Here is a 22147-nt window from a genome sequence, read left to right as displayed (position 1 = left end):
AGGTTGGTCATGTATTCGTTCCCTCTGAGGATTGCATATGCCTCTGTGTAAGTGACAAGTTACCATGTTGTATCGTGACCTAGCAATAAGACCTTACTGTCGTTACAGCACTAGTATGAGTGAGTGAGTGAGTGTTATGGTTTTATGCCGCTTTAAGCAATTTTCCAGCAATATCATGCCGGGGGACACCAGAAATGGGCTTCACACATTGTACCCACATCGGGAATTGAACCCGGGTCTTTGCCGTGCAAGCTAACGCTTTAACCACTAGGCTACCTGACTGCCCCGCACTTATTTAAGCAGCAGATATTTACGTCCCATGAGTACTAGCGTAAGTTTGTTTGATTGTTTGTTTGTTGTTAAATGCCGCCCTCCATCTATATAAAAGATCGAATCTTGACCAGACAATATAATGATTGACATTATGAGCATCAATCCACTGATTGAGATACGATGACATGTGTCAACCAAGTCAGCGAGCCTGACCACCGGATCCCATTAGTCTCCTCTTACGACAAGCATAGTCACTTTTACAGCAAGCATGGGTTGCTGAAGTATTGGCGTGAGATAATAATTAACATCACAGCACTTAATTGCCTATTTTGTTGACTAGTTATTACTGCACAAACAAATGAAGCTATTCTGAAGCTTAGAAATGTACACATTTTCCTTCTGATATTTCTCCAACTGTTCTCACACAACCTTGGTCCGCCTGATATAAGGGAGTCTACATGGTTCATATCTCAGCATTAACAAGGATACCAGAAATGGCTTTATACATTGTACGAATGTGGGGAATCAAACCTGAGAGCTAACATTGTCACTACTTCATGGATTTGTATACACTACGTTTGTCCGTCACGTGTGAGTACATGTTGCTGCTGTGCAGTGTAGGTAAGATGAGTGAGTGAGTATGGTTTTACACCGCTTTTAGCAATATTCAAGCAATATCACGGCAGGGGACACCGGAAATGGGCTTCACACATTGTACCCATGTCAGGAATTGAACCGGGGTCTTCAGCGTGACGAGCAAACGCTTTAACCACTAGGCTACCCGACTGGCCCCGTAGGTAAGATGAAATGGGGTTTAACATCACATTGAAGATTATTGCACTTTTACAGTGCCGTGAGTGTGGCTGCTTGTACTAGTCCAAACTAATGGCATTTTTATAGTGCTAACCCACTGAGATACCATGCCGCAGTTTAACATCAATACCCCTCAGACACAGTATACTGACTCCGAGCCGACCAGTCCTTGTCTTATCCCGTTAATGCTGAGTGCCATCAAAAAGTGTGATTGAGTTGGGTTTAACGCCGCTTTTAACAGTATTCCAGTTATATCACGGCGTGTCGGCTTAATGTGGGAGGAAAGCCCGAAGTGATGCAGGTCTAAGACGTTTACCACTTCGGTGAAACCCACGAGCACGGGTATGGTGCTGACAAACCTAGAAACATAATCGGGGCAAACCGGGATTCGAACCCACAATCATAGGTTTCTGGCGTGCCAAGGGACGCAACTCTGCACAGCGAATTGCAGCGCCTTAGACGACTGGGCCACCCGTGCCCCCTGTTTCCAACAGACATACACCACAACTACACCATGCAATGGCGTATGTATTCCCGGGTGATTGGGTAATGTAGTGTATACAAACCAGGAAGTATTAACAATAGGATCAACAGAGACCAGAGGAAGCCACCTACTACCCATCTATACCTCGAACAACTTGACACGGCATCTCTTCAATAACACTGATGAGTGACAATATAAAAAATACAAATATTTAAGTCTTAAACAAATAAAAGAATTGGTTCTCAGGCATTAGTTTCTGAAAATGTAGTCAGTGCGGGTGATGTCTTTCCCCCCCCCCTTTTTTTTTGGGGGGGGGGGAAAGACATCACCCGCCCTGACTACATTTTCAGAATTAAAATTATTATGTAACTAAATAAACTGTTGTGTACTATCAACCCGGGAAAGAGAATCACTACATTAATGTATTCCTTGATGAGTAAAATACTTGAATACAGTATTTGACTACCAATGGCTTTGGATTATTTAAGGATATTTTTCGTTTTTTTTAAATGGAAATAAAAACAAATTGTGCGGCAAACTTTATGATGATGCGGGCGGTGCCTGAGAACCAAGTCTATTATTTTTTTAGCCTAAAATATTCTGTTTTCATTTAATAATTGGTTTCTGTTTTCATACATTTCCTTTAACAGGAGCACAAGGTGAATTTCTTTCCAATAAATTCTGCCCTTCTAGGGGCTGATAGCTGTAGTTGTGTTTTTAAGTATCTTTCTTAACATAGAAATCCTACTTATCGTTTTATCTCAAAAGACTTTGGTATGACTGCTGGCAATGGTCACACATAAAAAAAAGTTTCAGCTTAAAAGAATAGAAAATACACTGTATTCGACATTCTGTCGGTCAAAAAGTGGAAAACTGTAAAAACATACAAACTGAAGACAATTGGCATACATAAGAAGTAGTCCAGCACCATTGTGTCGAAGATGAAGGAACCTACGTAAATACTTTGTGTTATCCAAGGTTCGACACAACCAAACGATGAATAAACAAGGAATACTCAGGGACCGTGCTTTTACGTGGAGACAACCATAAGTTCGACAGATCAAAGTTCGACACAACAAAGTTCGACATATCAAAGTTCGACACAACAAAGTTCGTCACAACAAAGTTTGACACATCAAAGTTTGACACATCAAGGTTCGACACAACAAAGTTCGACACATCAAAGTTTGACACATCAAAGTTCGACACAATGGTGTTTGACTGTATATCATAATATTAAATCACAAGAACGTGTGAATGTGCACCGAAACGATGCAGTTTATATACATAATCTAGCTAATAAATATGATACTTAACTAACAGTCAAGGTGTGACACAGTACAAAATATCACATCTCTAAACTAGGAACCCAGATAGAAAGGAAAACATTTTAGAAATAAAAAACCGATTAGATATAAAAACAGTAAAAATGTCAACTCAATTTCATGACTCTAGGACTTATTGGATAAGATTCAATAAAACTCTAGATTTTATAGCAAGCAAACATTGTGGATTTCTCTGTGAAGTGATGTTGATATGAAGTAAACCTATATTAAGAGATGTATAGGTAACACACCTGGCGGTATCCAAGGAAATTATGTCGTCTTATTTGTGAGTGTGGTCAAAAGTAGCGCCAAGGCACTGGAGCTCACCTGGTGTGTGTTCAATCAGAACGATTCCTTAACATGGACAAATAGCATACTTGAGTTGGATTGCTTTCACTGCAACTAGGGATGTCCTGGTTTGAACAATCTTGAACTAGTTCCTGGTCTTACTGAAACTTTCCGTATCCGATAACCCATTTTTATATCAAAACATTCGAAACATCCACAGACGGTTAGGCTCTGCTATGCTCGAAAGGGGCAAGATTGCTGGTGATATAGCACAGCCCCATGGCGTCATTAATAATGGACTAATTTTTTTATAGTGAATACATAAGATTGAAATAAAAAAATTATAATTGATAGTTTCATAATCGTAACTGCAAACAATTATTCATATTAAACTGGGATAATGAAAACGGCTATCCACATTTTGAAACCGGTTCCGAATTTTGATCAACCCATAACTGGTTAATCATGACGAGTAATAACAATGAAATCATTTAACATTATACATAGAAACCACAGGATAAGTGTGACCACAGTATTTCAGTTATATCACAGTACATCAGCTTAATGTTGGAGGCCAACCAGGAGTGATGTAGGTCGATGATGCTTGGTGCTGAAATACAAGGATCATCATCTGATCACAACTGGAATTGAAACTCTTGATCTGAGGATCCTGGCATGGCTAAGGGACACAACTCTGCACAGTGAACTGCAATGCCACAGATGACTGGGCTACCCGTTCCCCCGAAACAATTGTCAACACTGCCAAAAGAAGGCATGACCTTGCAAACATCAAGCAAACATATAAAAATCTGACACCCACTTTTGCCCCAATCATGCTCACAAAATTCACAGCCATATTAAGCATGTTAAGGTTAGAAATATACATATCCCCCAGCCTGCAACACCCCTAGCCCCAACAAAACCCTCACTAGAGATGCTAACCCCAAACTGATGCGAATATCTGTGGTAATTGTCATCTGAAATTAATAGCATTGTACGCTATATTATCGCGGTAGTTAGTTTATAATGGATCATAATGGCAAATGCTTACTAACCTAATAAATATATCATAGGCAAAATGTTTCTTGTTCTTTTTTTCAACTTCTATGACATCAATTACGATTGATCGATGCTGATTTTCTTTACCATGTTCAGTTGACAAAGTACCGGTTCCTCAAGGGTGGGCAATTTTATATTAACGCGGTATCACTATTTTGTGTGTGATACGTGTGGATTATGTGGTTTACATCACTTCCTGTTTTGGATCATGCATAATCAGTATTCATACGACCTAGATTGGGTCAAAGGACATGATCCAAACAAGTGGATTCTTTTCTAACCAATTTCGAATGGAGGTGGGTATAATTCCACTTCAAAAACATTAGCAGCCGTGACATAACGCAACGAGTCCTGTATTCGATCATGCGATGAAATATTGTGCTTTTGCATAAGTAAATAGTCGACAGAGGATGAAGAAACGAGATTTACCAATACCGCGATAATATAGAGTCATACTATACTTGTTTACAAAATATTTGTGAAGACTCTTGGCATGTCTGACCAAAGGTTTTGATTATAACATTATATGCGTTATATTTTATAACTCCAACTCCTCAAAATATGTAAACCCTTCGATCACAAGCCAAATGTTTTTCATTCATAACTGACCACCCAAGACTTGAATATGTATGTGACAGTGACAGGAGCGAGGTCAATGACCAGCCTAAATTGCAGGTAATGTTTTTTGGTCAAAATTCAAAATTTCACTTGATTGTACTTGTAGACTTTGCTGCCAAATATTGTAATGATTCTGTTAACATGATAATGGTCAGCTCCTCTGTGGGATTGGTCCAGCAGCTGGAGGAGTAGAGTTATAGTCACAAAGATGAAAGTTTCAGACAACCAAGCCATGACATAAGCTCACTGGACTTGAGATCAGGTGAGCTAACAATGGGTACTGGTAACTAAAATGGCTGCATCGAGTTGATAGTCACCTGGCCTGTTTAGTGGTCATTCACACTGTGGTGATATATCCTATTATTCCCTTCAGATGGGGTTAAACCTCCATATCAACCTCCTTGTTAACTTCCAGCAATCAGTTTAGATTCCTGCTTACCTCATAGCACTCAATCATGAAGAATAATGGAATAGAAATATTCAAAACACGATCCTGTTCGAAAATGTCTTCTGTAAAAAATAAATAAACAATTTTTGAAATATGTCTGGTTTCTTCATCTTCCCGAGGCAAGAGAGTTAACTGACTTTAAAAGTCCAGTTTCCACCTTTGCCGAACTAGGCTGGAATTCCTGGACTTAATTGCGCCACCACTGGCTATTACGGGTTATGTCCTTTCTATGCCTCTCCTACTGACCAATCAGATTCAACCTCTCGTATCACTTGCATTTGTTTCAAACAAAACGGTGATCGATAATCAAGATCTATATTGTGATAAAACGAGTCTTACATCGCGAAGTGCATCAAATCACGTAAGCACCTTGATTAAAAACATGAAAAGATTTAGAAAATATCTGTTGACAACGAGTTAGCGGTGCACATGCTTTGCAAATCCTGCAGTTGACCGAAATCTGCATGACAGTTTACGAACCGGATTTCAATTTCGGTGCGCGATTTTGATTGGACTATGCATAGACTCGTAGTCCAGCCAAAATGTAACTCCATGATACCAGCCTAGTTCGGCAAGGTTGAAAACTGGACTTTTATAGTCAGTTAACTCACTTGCCTCAGGAAGATGGGTTTCTTTTGTAACAGTGGTACTAATTCAGTATTTGATATATATATTAAAAATAGTTCTAAATTGTCGGCTGCTACTTATAGACAATAATAGTTAATGGACGATATCTCGACATGACGTTCTTAAGCCTGAAACACGTTAAACTGTAAGCCACAAACATTCATTAACATTGATGATGAAAACTGAACTAAAACCTGCCAACCGCTCATCAAGACCAACAAAGACAACAAGATTAAAAGTTCACTTTTACAAAAACAAACTATTGAATAGTTACCCTCCAACATGGGTTTTGCTAATACAATAGGATTCCTTTTCTTAACTCCGCTAAAACCATAACAATAACATTTTCTTGATTTGATTTAAAATTCAACTTAAAAATTCAAACTCAAAATGATGAGCACTTCTTTTATTACTATTCATAGTCCAAAACAGTGAAATTTAATTCAGCATGTTGAGTTGAAATGTTTTACTGCTAATTAAACATGTAAATGTAACAGAATTGAGAACTCAAAGAAAAGTATCTTAATCCGTACCTAACTATCAACAATGAGGAACCCAGCACTCTGAATTGCTCAGCTGAGAAACAGCAAGATTTGGAATTACAATCATTTTCCAATTTCATTTCAGTCTAAATGTTATGTCAACAACAATCAGTTCAGTAACAATCAGTAATTAAATAGATAAACTTTCTACATCAATCAACCAAGTATTACCTTTTCATAGCACTTTCATTAGTTATAGTCAATATTAAATAAATATTCACAATGTCGTTCTCCTTATAACAGTAGTCACCAATAATAAAACATCCGAAAACAAATCTTGTTTCTCATAACTCATAACCCGAACATTCCTTCACATCCTTTTTAAATGTATTCTCAACAATTGGTTTTCTTGTTATTCGGATCATTTTTATTTCAGCTTTTCTTTCAATTAAAAAAAATAATAAAAATTAACAGTAAGTCAAATGAACCAAGGCATCTTAGCATAGTGACCGAGACAATAAATAGACAATGAATTGATCTGATCAAACAAAAAGTTTATGGGTCACATCATGAAGAATTCAAATTCGAACAAAAACAAATTTTAAACTTCAATGTCATGGTGAAATGTCAGGTTATTTTGAAGATATTTGAGGTATGACTTTTACTTGACCCCATCACGCATGAATATGATCAACTTGACCATGATCGTGTTTCACTTGTCCATCTCCAAAGGTGGTTATTGTAGGGACAAGGGCTACTCATCTGAAAAGCTACATAGTCCTATTATCATAATAGCCTTTGGTTATCAATAAATTAAAAATTACTTTTGATTCTGAGTTTGGTTAAGTGCCGTTTAAAGCAGTTTTTCAGTGGTGGGAGGAAATCACCAAAGGGAAGCAACTCCGCACAGCTAATTCCGGCACTGTAGAAGACTGGAACCTCATGCCTCCAAACAAGTGATAAGAAACAAGAAATGTAACATAAGGTCTCGTCAGAGGCTGTTTTCTCAAGATTATTGTCACATGGCAATATCCCATGATGCCTTGTGTTTCTTGTATTCTTATGTCAAGATTACCTTAATGAACATCAAAATTTACACATAACCATTCCAAATGGTACATTGTTTTCGGGTCGCCTACTAGCCGCCTACAAACTACTCAGTACCCAGGACTATACACATTCACAAAGGAGAACATCGAGAAATGGTCACAAGTAATCATAGCACACAACTGGACAGTCTGTATCGGATCACTCGTTCATCACATTATATTCAACAATGTATTCCGGGTACGCCTGGTTACTGTCAAAAATCACAAAGATCTTGGGGTCCCATATATTGTCCACACATGAATCGTAGCACTTCCCGTATGGTTCTGCTGAGTAGAAAGGTGGAGGTCGTCTATGACCTGTATTCCCGCCTGTGTATTTCCCAACAAGCACCTTGGCGAGGAACATTTTTCTCGTCTGTGACGATGTAATGTCTGTCATTGGTACAACCCTGACCTTGGCATCTTTCGTGGATTTCTGGGAGTTGTTCTGTCTCGGTGGGGAGGGCTCAGAACCCTGCCGCAGGTAGTTGGCTTGTGGGGGGTACGTTGTATTGTTATTGCTAGTGTTGAACGCAGTGCATCGGCCGACGTTGGTCAGAGGAAACCCCCGAGCGATGCCTGCCGAGGATGATGGAAGGTTAGACTCCACCTGGAGGTTCTGGTTCGAGTTTATTACAGGATTAGAACTGTTGGTTGGCATTGGCCCTGAGTAGATGTTTGATATTACTGTGAGATTGCTCCGAGATGAGGACTGAGGCGGGGGAGGGGGCGGCGCGGTGCTTGGAGGGGTGAGCTGTCCGTGGATGCCGGAGATTAGTGACGACCCCAGAGGCATGTGGGCGGGAGGGGGGAGGAGGTGGTGAGGTAACAACTGGTTCACTTGCATCTGGTTGAATGGTCCGATGAGAACGCTCCCTGGGGGCTGGCGGAACACCGACGACGAGCTAGACGTTCGACTGGAGGATGTAAGTGCACTTAAGGTGCGAATGGCCATCATCCGGGATCGGATGCCACTGACCTTCTCCGTGTACTGGTGAGAGTAGGAAGCAGCCTTCGCAAAGTAGGAACCTGTAATAGCAGACAAACATCACACGTTAACATTGTACCCATCATACCATAATTAATTAATCATTAGGCTTTCATCCCCTCCCGCCTCCATTTGCCTCACCACCAAACACCTGCCTCACCACCAAACACCTGCCTCACCACCAAACACCTGCCTCACCACCAAACACGCAACCTGACAACCAAACACTCCGTCTCACCTCCAAACACCCCACCTGACAACCAAACACCTGCCTCACCACCAAACACGCAACCTGACAACCAAACACTCCGTCTCACCTCCAAACACCCCACCTGACAACCAAACACCTGCCTCACCTCCAAACACCCCACCTGACAACCAAACACCCTGTCTCACCTCCAAACACCCCACCTGACAACCAAACACCTGCCTCACCTCCAAACACCCCACCTGACAACTAAACCTCCGTCTCACCTCCAAACACCCCACCTGACAACCAAACACCCTGTCTCACCTCCAAACACCCCACCTCACTACAAAACACCCCACCTCAATTCCAAACAACCGCCTCACCACCAAACACCCTACGTCCCTAGCCAAACACTCTGCATCCCTACCAAACAACCTTCATCCCTACCAAACATCCCGCGTCCCTACCAAACACCCTGAATCATTACCAAATAATCTGCATCACTAGAAAACACATCACATCGCCAGCAAACATCCCACGTAACTGCGAAACACTCCAACTCACATCACTGAATTATCCCCAAGAACCTAGAAAATAGTTGTATGTGTTGTGTTCATATATTACCCGATGCAATACACCTAATACATAGTCCTACCAAACCGTCATGTGAAGCACAATTAACATGTCAGGTACACAGATCCCTTGAATAGTTTGTTTCAAAATAATATGAAAAATATAATTCCCACAATTTAATTCAGCTCTATCAGACCAATGTCACAAACGGACCCTGAACCATTTGTTAGCTCATATTTTGGCAGGGTTTCACTTAGCCTATGAAAACTTGAAGTCATCATGACTACTTATTAAGACTGAGTTTGTCATGCACCAAAGGTGTTGAGAACGTCAAGATGACTGCTTTATCAAGAAACTTGATTTTATAACTATTTTCTAAATACAATTGATTTTCAGGATAGAAATATGACAATTAAAACTATTATTCATTGACTTGAATTGTAACTCCCCTAAAACACCCTGTTGTCCACCCGTATTTAAAGAACAATTACTTATTTCCAACCTCTCCCTCTTTGGGGAAACCAACAAGATGTGATGACAGACCATGAACTGTACTGGGTAAACCCACAATAATCCTGACCTTACCATGGGACACAACTCTGCATATAGACATATAGCGCCACAGTCCCAAACTCATTCAAAATCAATCGTTCACTCTGACATGACACCTCTCCGTGGGAGGAGACTGGAGGTTATGTCATGTGAACTTTTTTATCGGAAAATCAGTGTCAAGGATTTAAAATTCTTTGTATGAATGAGCAAAGCATTCAAGCAACATGAACAAGCATATCTGATTTCTGTCTCTTGAAAACGAATATAATCATGGAGTTCTGTATGCCAACAAGCAAAGCTGTGCTATTATATTAAAGGGGATATTTTATGCATCTAGTGTAAATGGAGGTGTTGTCATATCTTCACACAATATTATCGAATCGCAGTGAAAGATTAGATTTGAATGAGACTGCCTTCAATAGATTGAAAAGAAATACTGCATGAATTCACTATAAACCCTGTAATGCCAAACCCTGTAATGCCAAACCCCAGCCACCAAGCATAAGTCTCATAACTAGACAACCGTTTTTGATGAAATTAGGCACACGCTTTGATTTGAAGACAAACACAAACAGAAACAATTTGACCAGTGACCTAAGGTTCCAAGTTTCAACATGGATTTCTGCCAGTGCTGGCCGAGGTGCTGGCCGAGGTCCTGATCCGAGTCTAGCAGAGCGCACCTTTGTGGCCAACCCTGCCACTTGGTCATTAAGAATGTCTACTCGTGTTGAAATCCACGTACCTTGTCCATACACACATCCATGTTTCCCGCAGACCCGCCAATCAAAGCCCTTCTTGCAGATGGCCTCGATGACGGAACTGTTCGTGCCATGGAACAGTTGGCGTTCATCCACCTGGTGGCCGTCATTCTCGTGAATCATCTCCGTGCGCTTCCTACAACCAAAAGACTGACTTGTTTTCATCTTTTAACTTTTATTTCAAGAGCTCTTCTTCAATTTTTTTGTTTTCCACAAATATGTCAACACCTGATAACTGCAGCTCAAAACTGCAGCTTGCAAATAAACTAGTCTGGGACAGAGTGAGTGAGTGAGTGAGTGAGTGAGTGAGTGAGTGAGTGAGTGAGTGATGCTTTGAAAAGTATTCCGATTATATCACGATGGCAGTAAGTGAGTGAATATGGCTTGATGTCACTTTAAACACAACTTGAGTGTCAGTTCAAAGTTTGAGGAAAGCCAGATGTCTATGGACTACTAGTGACTGACATAACAAGCCCGTTCCCATGCCGTCAAGTCACTGTGTCTGACCCTCGGTTACATTTAGTCGCCCCTCATGAATTCTGATCAGCAAGACTAGTGTGTGCTGGGGACCTATTCTCACCCAGGTCAGGAGGCGGTCGGGTAGCCTAGTGGTTAAAGCGTTCGCTCGTCACACCGAAGACCCGGCTTTCGATTCCCGACATAGGTACAATGTGTGAAGCCCATTTTTCTGGTGTCCCCTGCCGTGATATTGCTGGAATATTGCTAAAAGCACCGTAAAACCATACTCACTCACTCACCCATGTCTGCACAGGTGCATCTCCCAACTGACAGAGTGAGTTGTTTAATGCTGGAATATCATGACAGGGGAGGCCAGAAATCAGCCTTGTTCAGCACACATACGCATACCCCGAGCAATTAGAATGGAGCATCGTCACACACGACTCGACCTACATACAGCTGGACCCGTGAAGATCCGGAGTAGAATAGGTCTTCTGCAACCCATGCTTGCTGTAAACGGCAACTATGCTTGTAGTAAGGGGAGACTAACGGGATCAGGTGGCCCGGCTCGCTGACTTGGTTGATGCATGTCATCGAATCCCAATTACGTGGATTGATGCTCATGATGTCAATCACTGGATTGTCTGGTCCAGACTTGATTATTTGGACCACCCTAATATAACGCTGAGTGGGGCGTTAAACAACAAACAAACAAACAAAAGAAACTTACAGTTGATAGTATTTCCAGAGAATAGGGTTCTGGACGCGGGATATTTTGACGATGTCTGCAGAAGGGAAAGCCAGTGTGCTGTAGAAATTGACAGCCACTTCTACATACTCATCAGACTCGGGTTCTAGTGCCATAATCACAAGGTTCTGAAACAAATGAAACAGCATATTTTCAATGTACAACACAATGAAAATCCAGACCAATTCATTATTTTCTTTATACAGATGCTCGAGAGCACAAAGACATAGAATCATGCTTTTGCTAAACATGGTGTATTCAGGGATGTGAGCTGGTTTTCTCAAAAAAAAAGAAGAGGAAAAGTCTAGGGGGGTCTGGGGAATCTTTTGTTCATTAGTCTTGAAAATTATGGACTGGCAACATTTTATCTGATCTGTCAACATTGATGGTCCAGTTGTCTGACTGAAATGTCAGGGAATTTTATACTCTGATGTACACTGAATGATATTGCTATAACAATGTGAGCGATTTATTTCCCTTCCAGGCGGAAGTACTTTTTATCCCGATCACGTGAACCAATCAGATCTCATCGTTCATTCATACGAGGTATGACAAGTGTCGTTACAAAGAGCATTGCTAACTGAATAATTATTTCCCTTCCAGGAGGAAGTACTTTATCCAGATCACGTGAACCAATCAGATCTCATCGTTCTGATGTGGAGGTATGATAAGTATCGTTACCAAGAGCATTGCTAACTGAATAAAAAAGGTATGACAAGAACAGATATCATGTGAATTCTCAACCATGAAATACAAACAATCTGAATTTAAATGAAATGAAATCCCAAACAACATATGACATACCACCATCTTGTCCATTGGGTCCCACTTAGAAGGTTTATCTTCCTCTGGAGATTTTGGTTTCTTCTCCTCATCCTGCGAGGAATGAACCTCTTTTAATGGTTCGAACAGACTCAGAACATCCTCATCAAACTTCTGTTTCTTGCCTGCCGAAGCGTCATCGCCTTTGGTGGCTGTTTTCCCTGATTTGGCGACAGCTCCGGTCTGGTCCTCTCCACCGGTGTCCGGCAGCAGCATGTCACACACAAAGTTGATGTGCTCCTTGTGGAGTTTGTCCTCCAGAATCTCCACAACCATGGAGGGAAGCGTGTATTTTAGCTCACCTGCAACCATGGCAACATCCAAAATAATTCCTCGATCCCAGCAACAGAAGTATTCCTAAACAACTACTCCACAAAAGTTCCTAAACTAAAAGGCTTATGGTTTCTGAGCATGTGCATGGAAATCAGGTTGTGAGTGTCACATGTTGCCAGCCTGTGGCCTCTTGGTTCATCCTGGGATCACAGAACGTATCAGCAAGTTCCTGTTGGGGCCTGCACTTTGTGCACGACATTCACCTATTTGGATGACAATCGAAACCTTGTGACCAGGGGCACCCTAGACCTACTCTGAATCATGGAGACATAGTCCTTATTGGTCAACTCTTGTGAATAAGGGCACCCTAGACCTACTCTGAATCATGGAGACACAGTCCTTATTGGTCAACTCTTGTGACAAGGGGTACTTGGGACCTACTCTGAATCATGGCAAGACAGTCCTTATAGGTCAATCCTTGTGACTAGGGGCACCTGGGACCTACTCTGAATCATGGAGACACAGTCCTTATTGGTCAACTCTTGTGACTAGGGGCACCTGGGACCTACTCTGAATCATGGAGAGACAGTCCTTATTGGTCAACTCTTGTGACTAGGGGCACTTGGGACCTACTCTGAATCATGGAGACACAGTCCTTATAGGTCAATCCTTGTGACTAGGGGCACCTGGGACCTACTCTGAATCATGGAGACACAGTCCTTATAGGTCAATCCTTGTGACCAGGGACACCTTGGACCTACTCTGAATCACTGAGACACAGTCCTTATAGGTCAATCCTTGTGACTAGGGGCACCTGGGACCTACTCTGAATCATGGAGACACAGTCCTTATTGGTCAACTCTTGTGACTAGGGGCACCTTGGACCTACTCTGAATCATGGAGACATAGTCCTTATTGGTCAACTCTTGTGACCAGGGACACCCTAGACCTACTCTGAATCATGGAGACACAGTCCTTATTGGTCAACCCTTGTGACCAGGGGCACCTTGGACCTACTCTGAATCATGGAGACACAGTCCTTATTGGTCAACTCTTGTGACAAGGGGCTCCTGGGACCTACTCTGAATCATGGAGACACACAGACCTTATTGGTCAATCCTAGTGACCAGGGGCACTTGGGACCTACTCTGAATCATGGAGACACAGTCTTTATTGGTCAACTCTTGTGACCAGGGGCTCCTGGGACCTACTGTGAATCATATCAAGCAGAGTTTCCCCAAGTACCAGGAACAAATATCCAACTATGACCATTGAGATGAAAGAAAAACAAACATCAGCTATCAACATCTGACAGCACAGTATCTGATAAGCCTGAAAATCACACAAGGAAAATGTCTCCGTTGATTCACAAAGACTCAAGACCTGATTATCTACTGGAAAATGTTTTCCTTCAACATGCTGATTATTGATACTAAGCCTTGTTTAGCATCTGTTTAGAGAAGGCTCTCTTCACCATGTTAACCGAGATTCAACAGATTGAACTGAATCTTGTTACCATATTGTAGAAATTCATCACTGAATTCATGGAATAGTCATGCTAATAAATTACATTACCTATATAAACTCTATGCCCCTCTTTTCCTTAACACTTGTTGCATAAACATGTTCCTATGGACAAATAAATGGCATATTTCTCACTAGACTAACCTAAGTCTCTGAGATGAATTTTTTGGGACATCATATCATGATGATAGTGAGTGAGTGAGTATGGCATTTAGCAATATTACAGCAATATCATGGCGAGGATAACAGAAAGGGCTTCACCCTTGTACCCATGTTGCGAATCGAACCCAGGTCTTCGGCATGACAAGCAAACACTTTAACCACTAGGCTACCCCACCGCCCCTATACCCATGATATCATGTATCAAAGAAAGGAGCTTTCTATTTAAACTGCTAAAGTATTGTAAACCAGTAGACATGCTTGGGAAATTCTTTCCCTTTTGTTTACATTGGTTGTTGTATGAGAGGATCAATTTCCCTACATTCCCAAAATACATGGCATACTTCCTGACCTGGAATGCTGTCAGTCAGTAAACAAAATCACCTGCCACGAAGTCAATAATTATTATCCTCATCCTGAGACTTATAAGGACATACTAATGGGGAAGTAACTGTCACCCCCACCCCCATCCAACATGTGTGAGACTTACTCATGGGGTAGTAACTGTCACCCCCACCCCCACCCAACGTAAGTCATACTTACCCCGGAGGTTGTAACTGCCACCCCCACCCCCACCCAAAGTGTGTCAGACTTACTCATGGGGTAGTAACTGTCACCCCCACCCCCACCCAAAGTGTGTCACACTCACTCATGGGGTAGTAACTGTCACCCCCACCCCCAACCAACGTAAGTCATACTTACCCCGGAGGTTGTAACTGCCACCCCCACCCCCACCCAAAGTGTGTCAGACTTACTCATGGGGTAGTAACTGTCACCCCCACCCCCACCCAAAGTGTGTCACACTCACTCATGGGGTAGTAACTGTCACCCCCACCCCCAACCAACGTAAGTCATACTTACCCCGGAGGTAGTAACTGTCACCCCCACCCCCACCCAACGTAAGTCATACTTACCCCGGAGGTAGTAACTGTCACCCCCACCCCCATTCAACGTGTTTCAGACTTACTCATGGGGTAGTAACTGTCACCCCCACCCCCACCCAAAGTGTGTCAGACTTACTCATGGGGTAGTAACTGCCTACCCCCCACCCCCACCCAAAGCGTGTCAGACTTACTCATGGGGTAGTAACTGCCACCCCCACCCCCGCCCAAAGTGTGTCAGACTTACTCATGGGGTAGTAACTGCCACCCCCACCCCTGCCCAAAGTGTGTCAGACTTACTCATGGGGTAGTAACTGCCACAGCTCACCATGATACACTTCAGTGAACCCTGAAACACAAGCACATCATTTATCAAGTCTTTATTATTTCACTCATTATTTGTCATTTTTACTTCTGTACTTCTATCTACCATGTCAACTGACTATCCTTGGTGTAAGAGGCTATTAACGGGATTGGGGGGTCAGGCTCGCTGACTTTGTTGATGCATGTCATCGATCGCAATTGCGTGGATCGACGCTCATGATATTAATCACTGGATAGTCCGGTCCAGACTCGATTATTTACAGACCGCCATCATAGAGCTGGAATATTGCTAAGTCTGGCATAAAACAACAAGCTAACAAACAAACAAAAGATTACACACTGAATCCTGTATGGCTTGTACCATTAGCAATCACTTCCCAAATTTATGGTGGAAAAAGGGGTCAAGGGTATTAATCATAATATACTGGATAATCAACGATGCAGTCTTAAATCATGTGTAAATGGAGATATAATTGTGGATGGTCTGTGACCAACTCACCTGTCTGCGAGGGACTCACCTGTTTGTCTGTAAGAATAAGTTTAACCTGGTCCTCAAGGCAGGTGGAGCAGGCTGGATGACCCTGAGTACACCGTGACACCTTCAGGTCATGCAGGATGCTCTTACAGTTCACACACGCATCATCAGACTTGGACGACGACGATGACGACACCGGCGACATCACAGTATCCGGTCGCACCCGTTTTCTCGGAGGGAGACTAAGCTGGGACAACCTGGACGCCCCTGTCGTCCACGACTGAGTGTTTCCTGATCGTAACCCAGCTCCAGAAGCAAGAACAGAACTGGAACCTAAACTGGAATCCGAATTCAAGTTTGAACCTGCAGCTTCAGAAGCTAATCCTGAACTGGAACTCAAATCTGTCCTTGAGGTTGATGGACCCGCAGAGCTTTGAACAGTAGACACACATGTTGGTTTGGGCAAAATTGTGACTTTTGAGACTGGAGAAGTTGGTGAGGTTGTGATGTTCAAAGATTTATCTAAGGACAGAGTTGTATGTACAAGGTCTGAAAACTGACACACTGAGCTTGTAGAAGAACTGGTTCTAGGCAACGTATCCTGACTAGAGGAATATCTGTGGCATGTGGTTGTTCCAGATCGCAGGAGAGATTTTGAAGTTGGTGATATCATTGAGCTTGTTCCAATGCACGGGAGTTGCTTACTATTAGCTGAAAGACTTGTGGGCGAGGAAGAAAGTGTGGTATCACAGCTGTTGGAGTGAATATGTGTGGGCACTGCACCGACTGGCTGGCTGGGGACTGATATAGAGGGCGGTGACGGTGCCCCTAAAGACATGCATGACTGATTGTCTGTTGACTGGGAGGAAGGGTAGTCATATTTCCGCAACAGTTCCAGAAAGTTCAGATCATCAATGCATGGTGACCCTGCCTTCCCTTGGGGCAGGACCAGGTCTGGAGGCCCACCAACTCCACTGTTTGTTTTCACACCTGATGTTGATGGTTGGGGGCTCCATTTTAACGGCGGTGTTGCTGGCAAGGACACTGATGAGTTGCTGCTGCTGTTGCTGTCAACGGAGGGAGAACCTGGTCCAACAAAGGAATTGTCTAGGCTGGACCCACCAACACTGTCCAAAAGGTCATCTGTGGTTAAACTCTGCTGAGAATCTGTCTCCTCCAAATCAACTAATGTTTCTTTATCAGACAGCTTGACACTTGTGGCTGCAGCAGTGGTGGGATCCACGACATCGTCGCCATCCCGCTCTGTATGTTTCGACAAGTCCAATGGACCTGTCAAATTAAGGGATACATCAAATGAAGATGTAAGACTGAGGCTTCTGGTTAAGTCTTTGGAAGAGGATGGTTCTGTTTTTGGTCCCAGGGTTGTATTGTCTTTACTTTTAGTGATGCTTGTGGATGCGATGAAGATGACGGCATCATCATCGTCGTCATCATCATCTGCTGGAATTGGCACCTTTTCTTCCTTCAGCACAACTATATCATCATCATCTTCGTCTTCTTCTGCAAACAGACATGACACGATTAGAAACATATTCAGAGTAAAACTTTACCACTTAAATACAATAAGTTTTTAAATTGAAAGTTAAGTGAATGAGTTACAGTACTTCGTAAGTCAAGGCTAGTCAAGCCTGTACATTTACAACCTTGATGAAACCAATGAGAGCACATGTCATGCTGACACCCTGGATCCTGGCACAGCTAAGGACGATAACTCTGTACAACAAACTGTGCTACCTTTGGGCAAGATGGTGACCCACAAAGGATCACAATCTGGGTGATAATGGGGTTTAACGTTGCATTCAAGATTATCGCAATTACATTGTGATGTGTGTGCATGTCTCAGCAGACCAGTTCTTGTTTTATCCCCATAATGCCAAGCACCAGGCAGGGTAACAATAAGTTCCATCTGTTAACGTCTTTCACAGTATGATGCAGCTGGGGATCAAACCTATGACCTTCCGCTCACCAGACTTTCTATCCACTACACCATGGATGTTTTGTTCGTTCACTGTTTAACGCCGCAGTCAGCAATAATCCAGCTATATGATAGTGGTCTGTAAATCATTGAGCATTGATCTACGCAATTGGGATACGATGATATGCATCAACCAAGTCAGCGAGTCTGACCACCCCATCCCGTTCGTTGCCTCTTGTGACAAGCATAGTGGATGGATGTGGTAAAAAAATGTGTACTAATCTGATCATGCTAATGACAAGTCACAATAGTGCAAGCTTTACCTATGAGTGAGTGAGTTGATATTTCACGCCGCTTTAACAGTATTCCAGTTATATCACAGGGTGACAGCTTAATGTGGGGACAAAGCCCGAAGCAGACATTTACCAATTCAGTGAAACCCACAAGCTAATAGTTTGGTCTGAATAAACATTTGAAAAACAAAGCTGTATCAAATAGTTCAGAAATAATGTTACTATGGTTACAGTATGACATGATTAACATGATCAATTTCTTGATGGACTCAACAACACAAGATATCTTGATCTAATTGATATACAAATTAAATACCTTGTTTGCAGAATTAGCGAGTGAGTGAGTTTGGTTTTACGCCGCTTTTAGCAATACTCCAGCAATATCACGGCGGAGGACACCAGCAATGGGCTTCACACATTGTACCTATGTCGGGAATGGAACCCAGGTCTTCGGCGTGACAAGCGAATGCTTTAACCACTAGACCACCCCGTTTGCAGAATTAAATCTTCAGAATGGTACTAGACAAATAATAAAATCTCACCCTTGTATTGCTTGATATCAAATATAACAACTCATTCATAAAAGTATAAAATATCATTTTCAAGCGTCAATCAACTTTGTTGACATATTTGACATAATAAGACACTCTGGTAAAATGCTCTAGATTTTGTACAATACGTTGCAGAAAATAGCATCACCTAACTCTGCATGCTCTGTGCGTTACAAATCCTGCTGAAAGTCAAACTTATAAAAAAAAATAAAACATTAATTTTGATAAGGACTAGAATGCAGTTAAATCCTACAAACACAACAAAAGGATGGGCTGTTACCATAGCAACTGACAGATACCCAGTTAAACATACCATAAAATAGAATCTGGATAACACAAGAAGCTCTATCCTGCTGCATATCACTTTGCATGGGAAATAGCATGTTCACATTAGACCTGCCAGCATCTCACCAGCATCTCCACTCATATTCCCCAGGTAAGGCATCACGTTACACATTTATCCCAAGATGCGGCGAACCAAAAGCCAATAGATATTCAACCCCAAACTGGCATACATACTTTAAAACACGATTACCGGTACTTTAAAATTCAAGTTAACATTTCTTCACAGCAGGAATCCTCAAAGTCTCTTTTGAAGCTTTTCGGTTCTCTTGGGTTTTAGAATATTTATAGGTATTTCATCTTTCAGCATTATTCAGTGGTTTGTGTACATTAACCATGGCAACTGTTCTGAACAATCTCATTAAAATCCCATATTTTACTCTGATACAATACATATCTGCAAGAAGATCTGAAGACACCTCATTAGAAGTGAACTTGAGCAAACACTGACTGCCCTTTTTCAGGGAAGGATCATGAGTGGGTTCATGAGACGTCTGCTTTCTATTATTTCCATAAAATTTCCTTCCATTTTTTTAATGTTTCCTTAAATTCGGAATTTCAGCGCTCAGGAACAATAGGACTATAAAATATATACAACATAATATTAGCACAGCTTCATATTTTTGCAATCAGAAATCCCCGAATATATTTTTGTTTGTTTGTTGTTTAATGCCTCACTCAGCAATATTCCAGCTATATGACGGCGGTCTGTAAATAATCAAGTCTGGTCCAGACAATCCAGTGATTGACATCATGAGCCTTGATCTACGCAATTGGGATACGATGACATGCATCAACCAAGTCAGCGAGTCTGACCACCTGATCCTTTTAGTCGCCTCTAACGACAAGCATAGTTGCTGTTTATGTCAAGCATGGGTTGCTGAAGACATACTCTAACCCCGGATCTTTACGGGTCTGTCCTGAAAGGATGAGACTTGATGATAGAATGAAGTCTGAAGTCAGCATCAGCATTACTTCTCTGATACCACAGTATTAATACCATGTGTGGCAAAGCAGATGGAAAGTGTGTACTCTCCCTCGGCATGCTCAGGAGTGAGTGAGCTCAGTTAGCCCCAGTTATGAACAGTCAACAAACATGAACTTACATCACAGCATGTCAAAAGCTTAATATGGTTGTCATTGAAAATTTTAACCACTTTAAAGAGAAACCAACAAGCATGGGGCAAAATGGGATCTAAATCCACAACATACAGATCCTGGTGCAACCAAGGGAAGCAGCTCTGCACGGCCTGTCACAGACCCCTAGATCACTGGGCAACATCCCTTTGGGATTATCACATTGTCACATAAAATACATAGCCCAGCCTAAGCCAAACGCTGCTGGGTATATAGCTGGTTAATGTTTTTATGAACAGTAGAGGGGCACGGTGTCACTGGTGTACCATGTTACGAAATACTGATGACAGTATGTTTGGAAAATACCAGAACACTGTATTTTTTCAAAATCATGCACGTTTTCATCGTGCTGTCAAGGTTAACATCAGTAACACGTCAAAATGAAATTATGATATTCAGAAATTAGCAACTGTTTCCTGTGCTTGTAGAAGCGAAACAATTCAAGACAATCTTCCTGTATACAGTACAAAATGTGTTTATTACAAATGTTTTGCGACCATTACAACATGCAGCTAAATGGGACCTGTGAAGATTCTGGGTAGAATAGGTCTTCAGCAACCCATGCTTGTCGTAAGATGCGACTAACAGGATCAGGTGGTCAGGCTCGCTGGCTTGGTTGATGCATGTCATCATATCCTAACTGCTTGGATCGATGTCAATCTCTGGATTGCCTGGTCCAGACTCGATTATTTACAGACCGCCGTCATATAGCTGGAATATTGCTGAGTGCAGCATTAAACAATAAACAAATCTAACAAAATGGTGGACGATAACAAAGTTGTCAAAAAAGTGCAGGGGAAGTTGTGTTTTTATATTCAGGTCCATAACAAACTACAGATGAAAGAACACATGCAATATATTGTGGTTTGTATCAAAATACAAGAATCATTATTGCAATAAATTTCATTATGAAAGTCAGGCCAATACCCAGTGCTAATGAACAGGATCATGATTGATGACATCACATGCTGTCAGTGAACTAAATCATTCACAAACTAATTAGTCCTCCGTCTCCACCAGATTTCATCAGCAGGATTAACTATCTTCAGCTTCATCAATGTCTGAATCTGGACACTCTTGGTGCTGTTGCATAAAAGATTGTCTTCATGAATATCGATCAGTGCAATTGATGAGGTATAACCTGGTTCTCCACCCCTGGACACAATATTTCTACATTGTTTAACAAGTCTAAAACAGAGTTTTCTATACTAGCCCACCCACTGGTCATGTCCATAGTGGTGGTGCCAGCTGCATATGGCTAATCCCGGTGCTGTAAATATAGCCCCAGGTCATAGGCTCAGCTGTTTCCATAATTATAGGAAAGCAATGCAAGGGATATGCACTGTGTGGGGAATCCTGAAGTGATTATTGTGTTGGTAGCAAAGGCTGACACACATTTGTCACAAGCTCCACAGTGCATTAGCTTCCAATGAAATCAGCAGATGCATCATTATCATCTAGGGTTATGCCTAAACCTCTGACCCCCACCCAAACTCTGACCCCTTAATGTTGAATACCATATATGACCGCGGATAAGCCGACCCCGTAGATAAGCCGAGGTGTTAACTTGACCATTGAAATACGAAAGAAAATGATATGACCCGCAGATAAGCCGAACCAGGAAGTGAAAGTCAAAAAACACTGCGAAGTCGGACTG

At 42.0% G+C, this 22147-nt stretch overlaps 1 protein-coding gene across 1 annotated transcript in view; it reads right to left on the bottom strand.

Moving 5' to 3' along the window:
* Positions 1-5926: 5926 nt before the first annotated feature.
* Positions 5927-22147, bottom strand: part of LOC139462516 (uncharacterized) — a 54262-nt gene continuing 38041 nt past the window's right edge. Inside the window, exons 2-7 of the mRNA XM_071244290.1 lie at positions 16275-17752; positions 15733-15781; positions 12578-12897; positions 11756-11901; positions 10551-10702; positions 5927-8534 (exon numbers count right to left, since the gene is read on the bottom strand). Of these exons, the coding sequence (XP_071100391.1) occupies positions 7666-8534; positions 10551-10702; positions 11756-11901; positions 12578-12897; positions 15733-15781; positions 16275-17752 (3014 nt within the window). The 3' untranslated portion in view covers positions 5927-7665. The remainder of the gene's footprint in view (positions 8535-10550; positions 10703-11755; positions 11902-12577; positions 12898-15732; positions 15782-16274; positions 17753-22147) is intronic.

The sequence above is a fragment of the Haliotis cracherodii genome, unplaced genomic scaffold (assembly GCF_022045235.1).
Source record: "Haliotis cracherodii isolate W230 unplaced genomic scaffold, xgHalCrac1.p SCAF_15, whole genome shotgun sequence".
Classification (NCBI taxonomy): domain Eukaryota; kingdom Metazoa; phylum Mollusca; class Gastropoda; order Lepetellida; family Haliotidae; genus Haliotis; species Haliotis cracherodii.
This window is presented reverse-complemented; position numbering and strand designations above follow the sequence as displayed.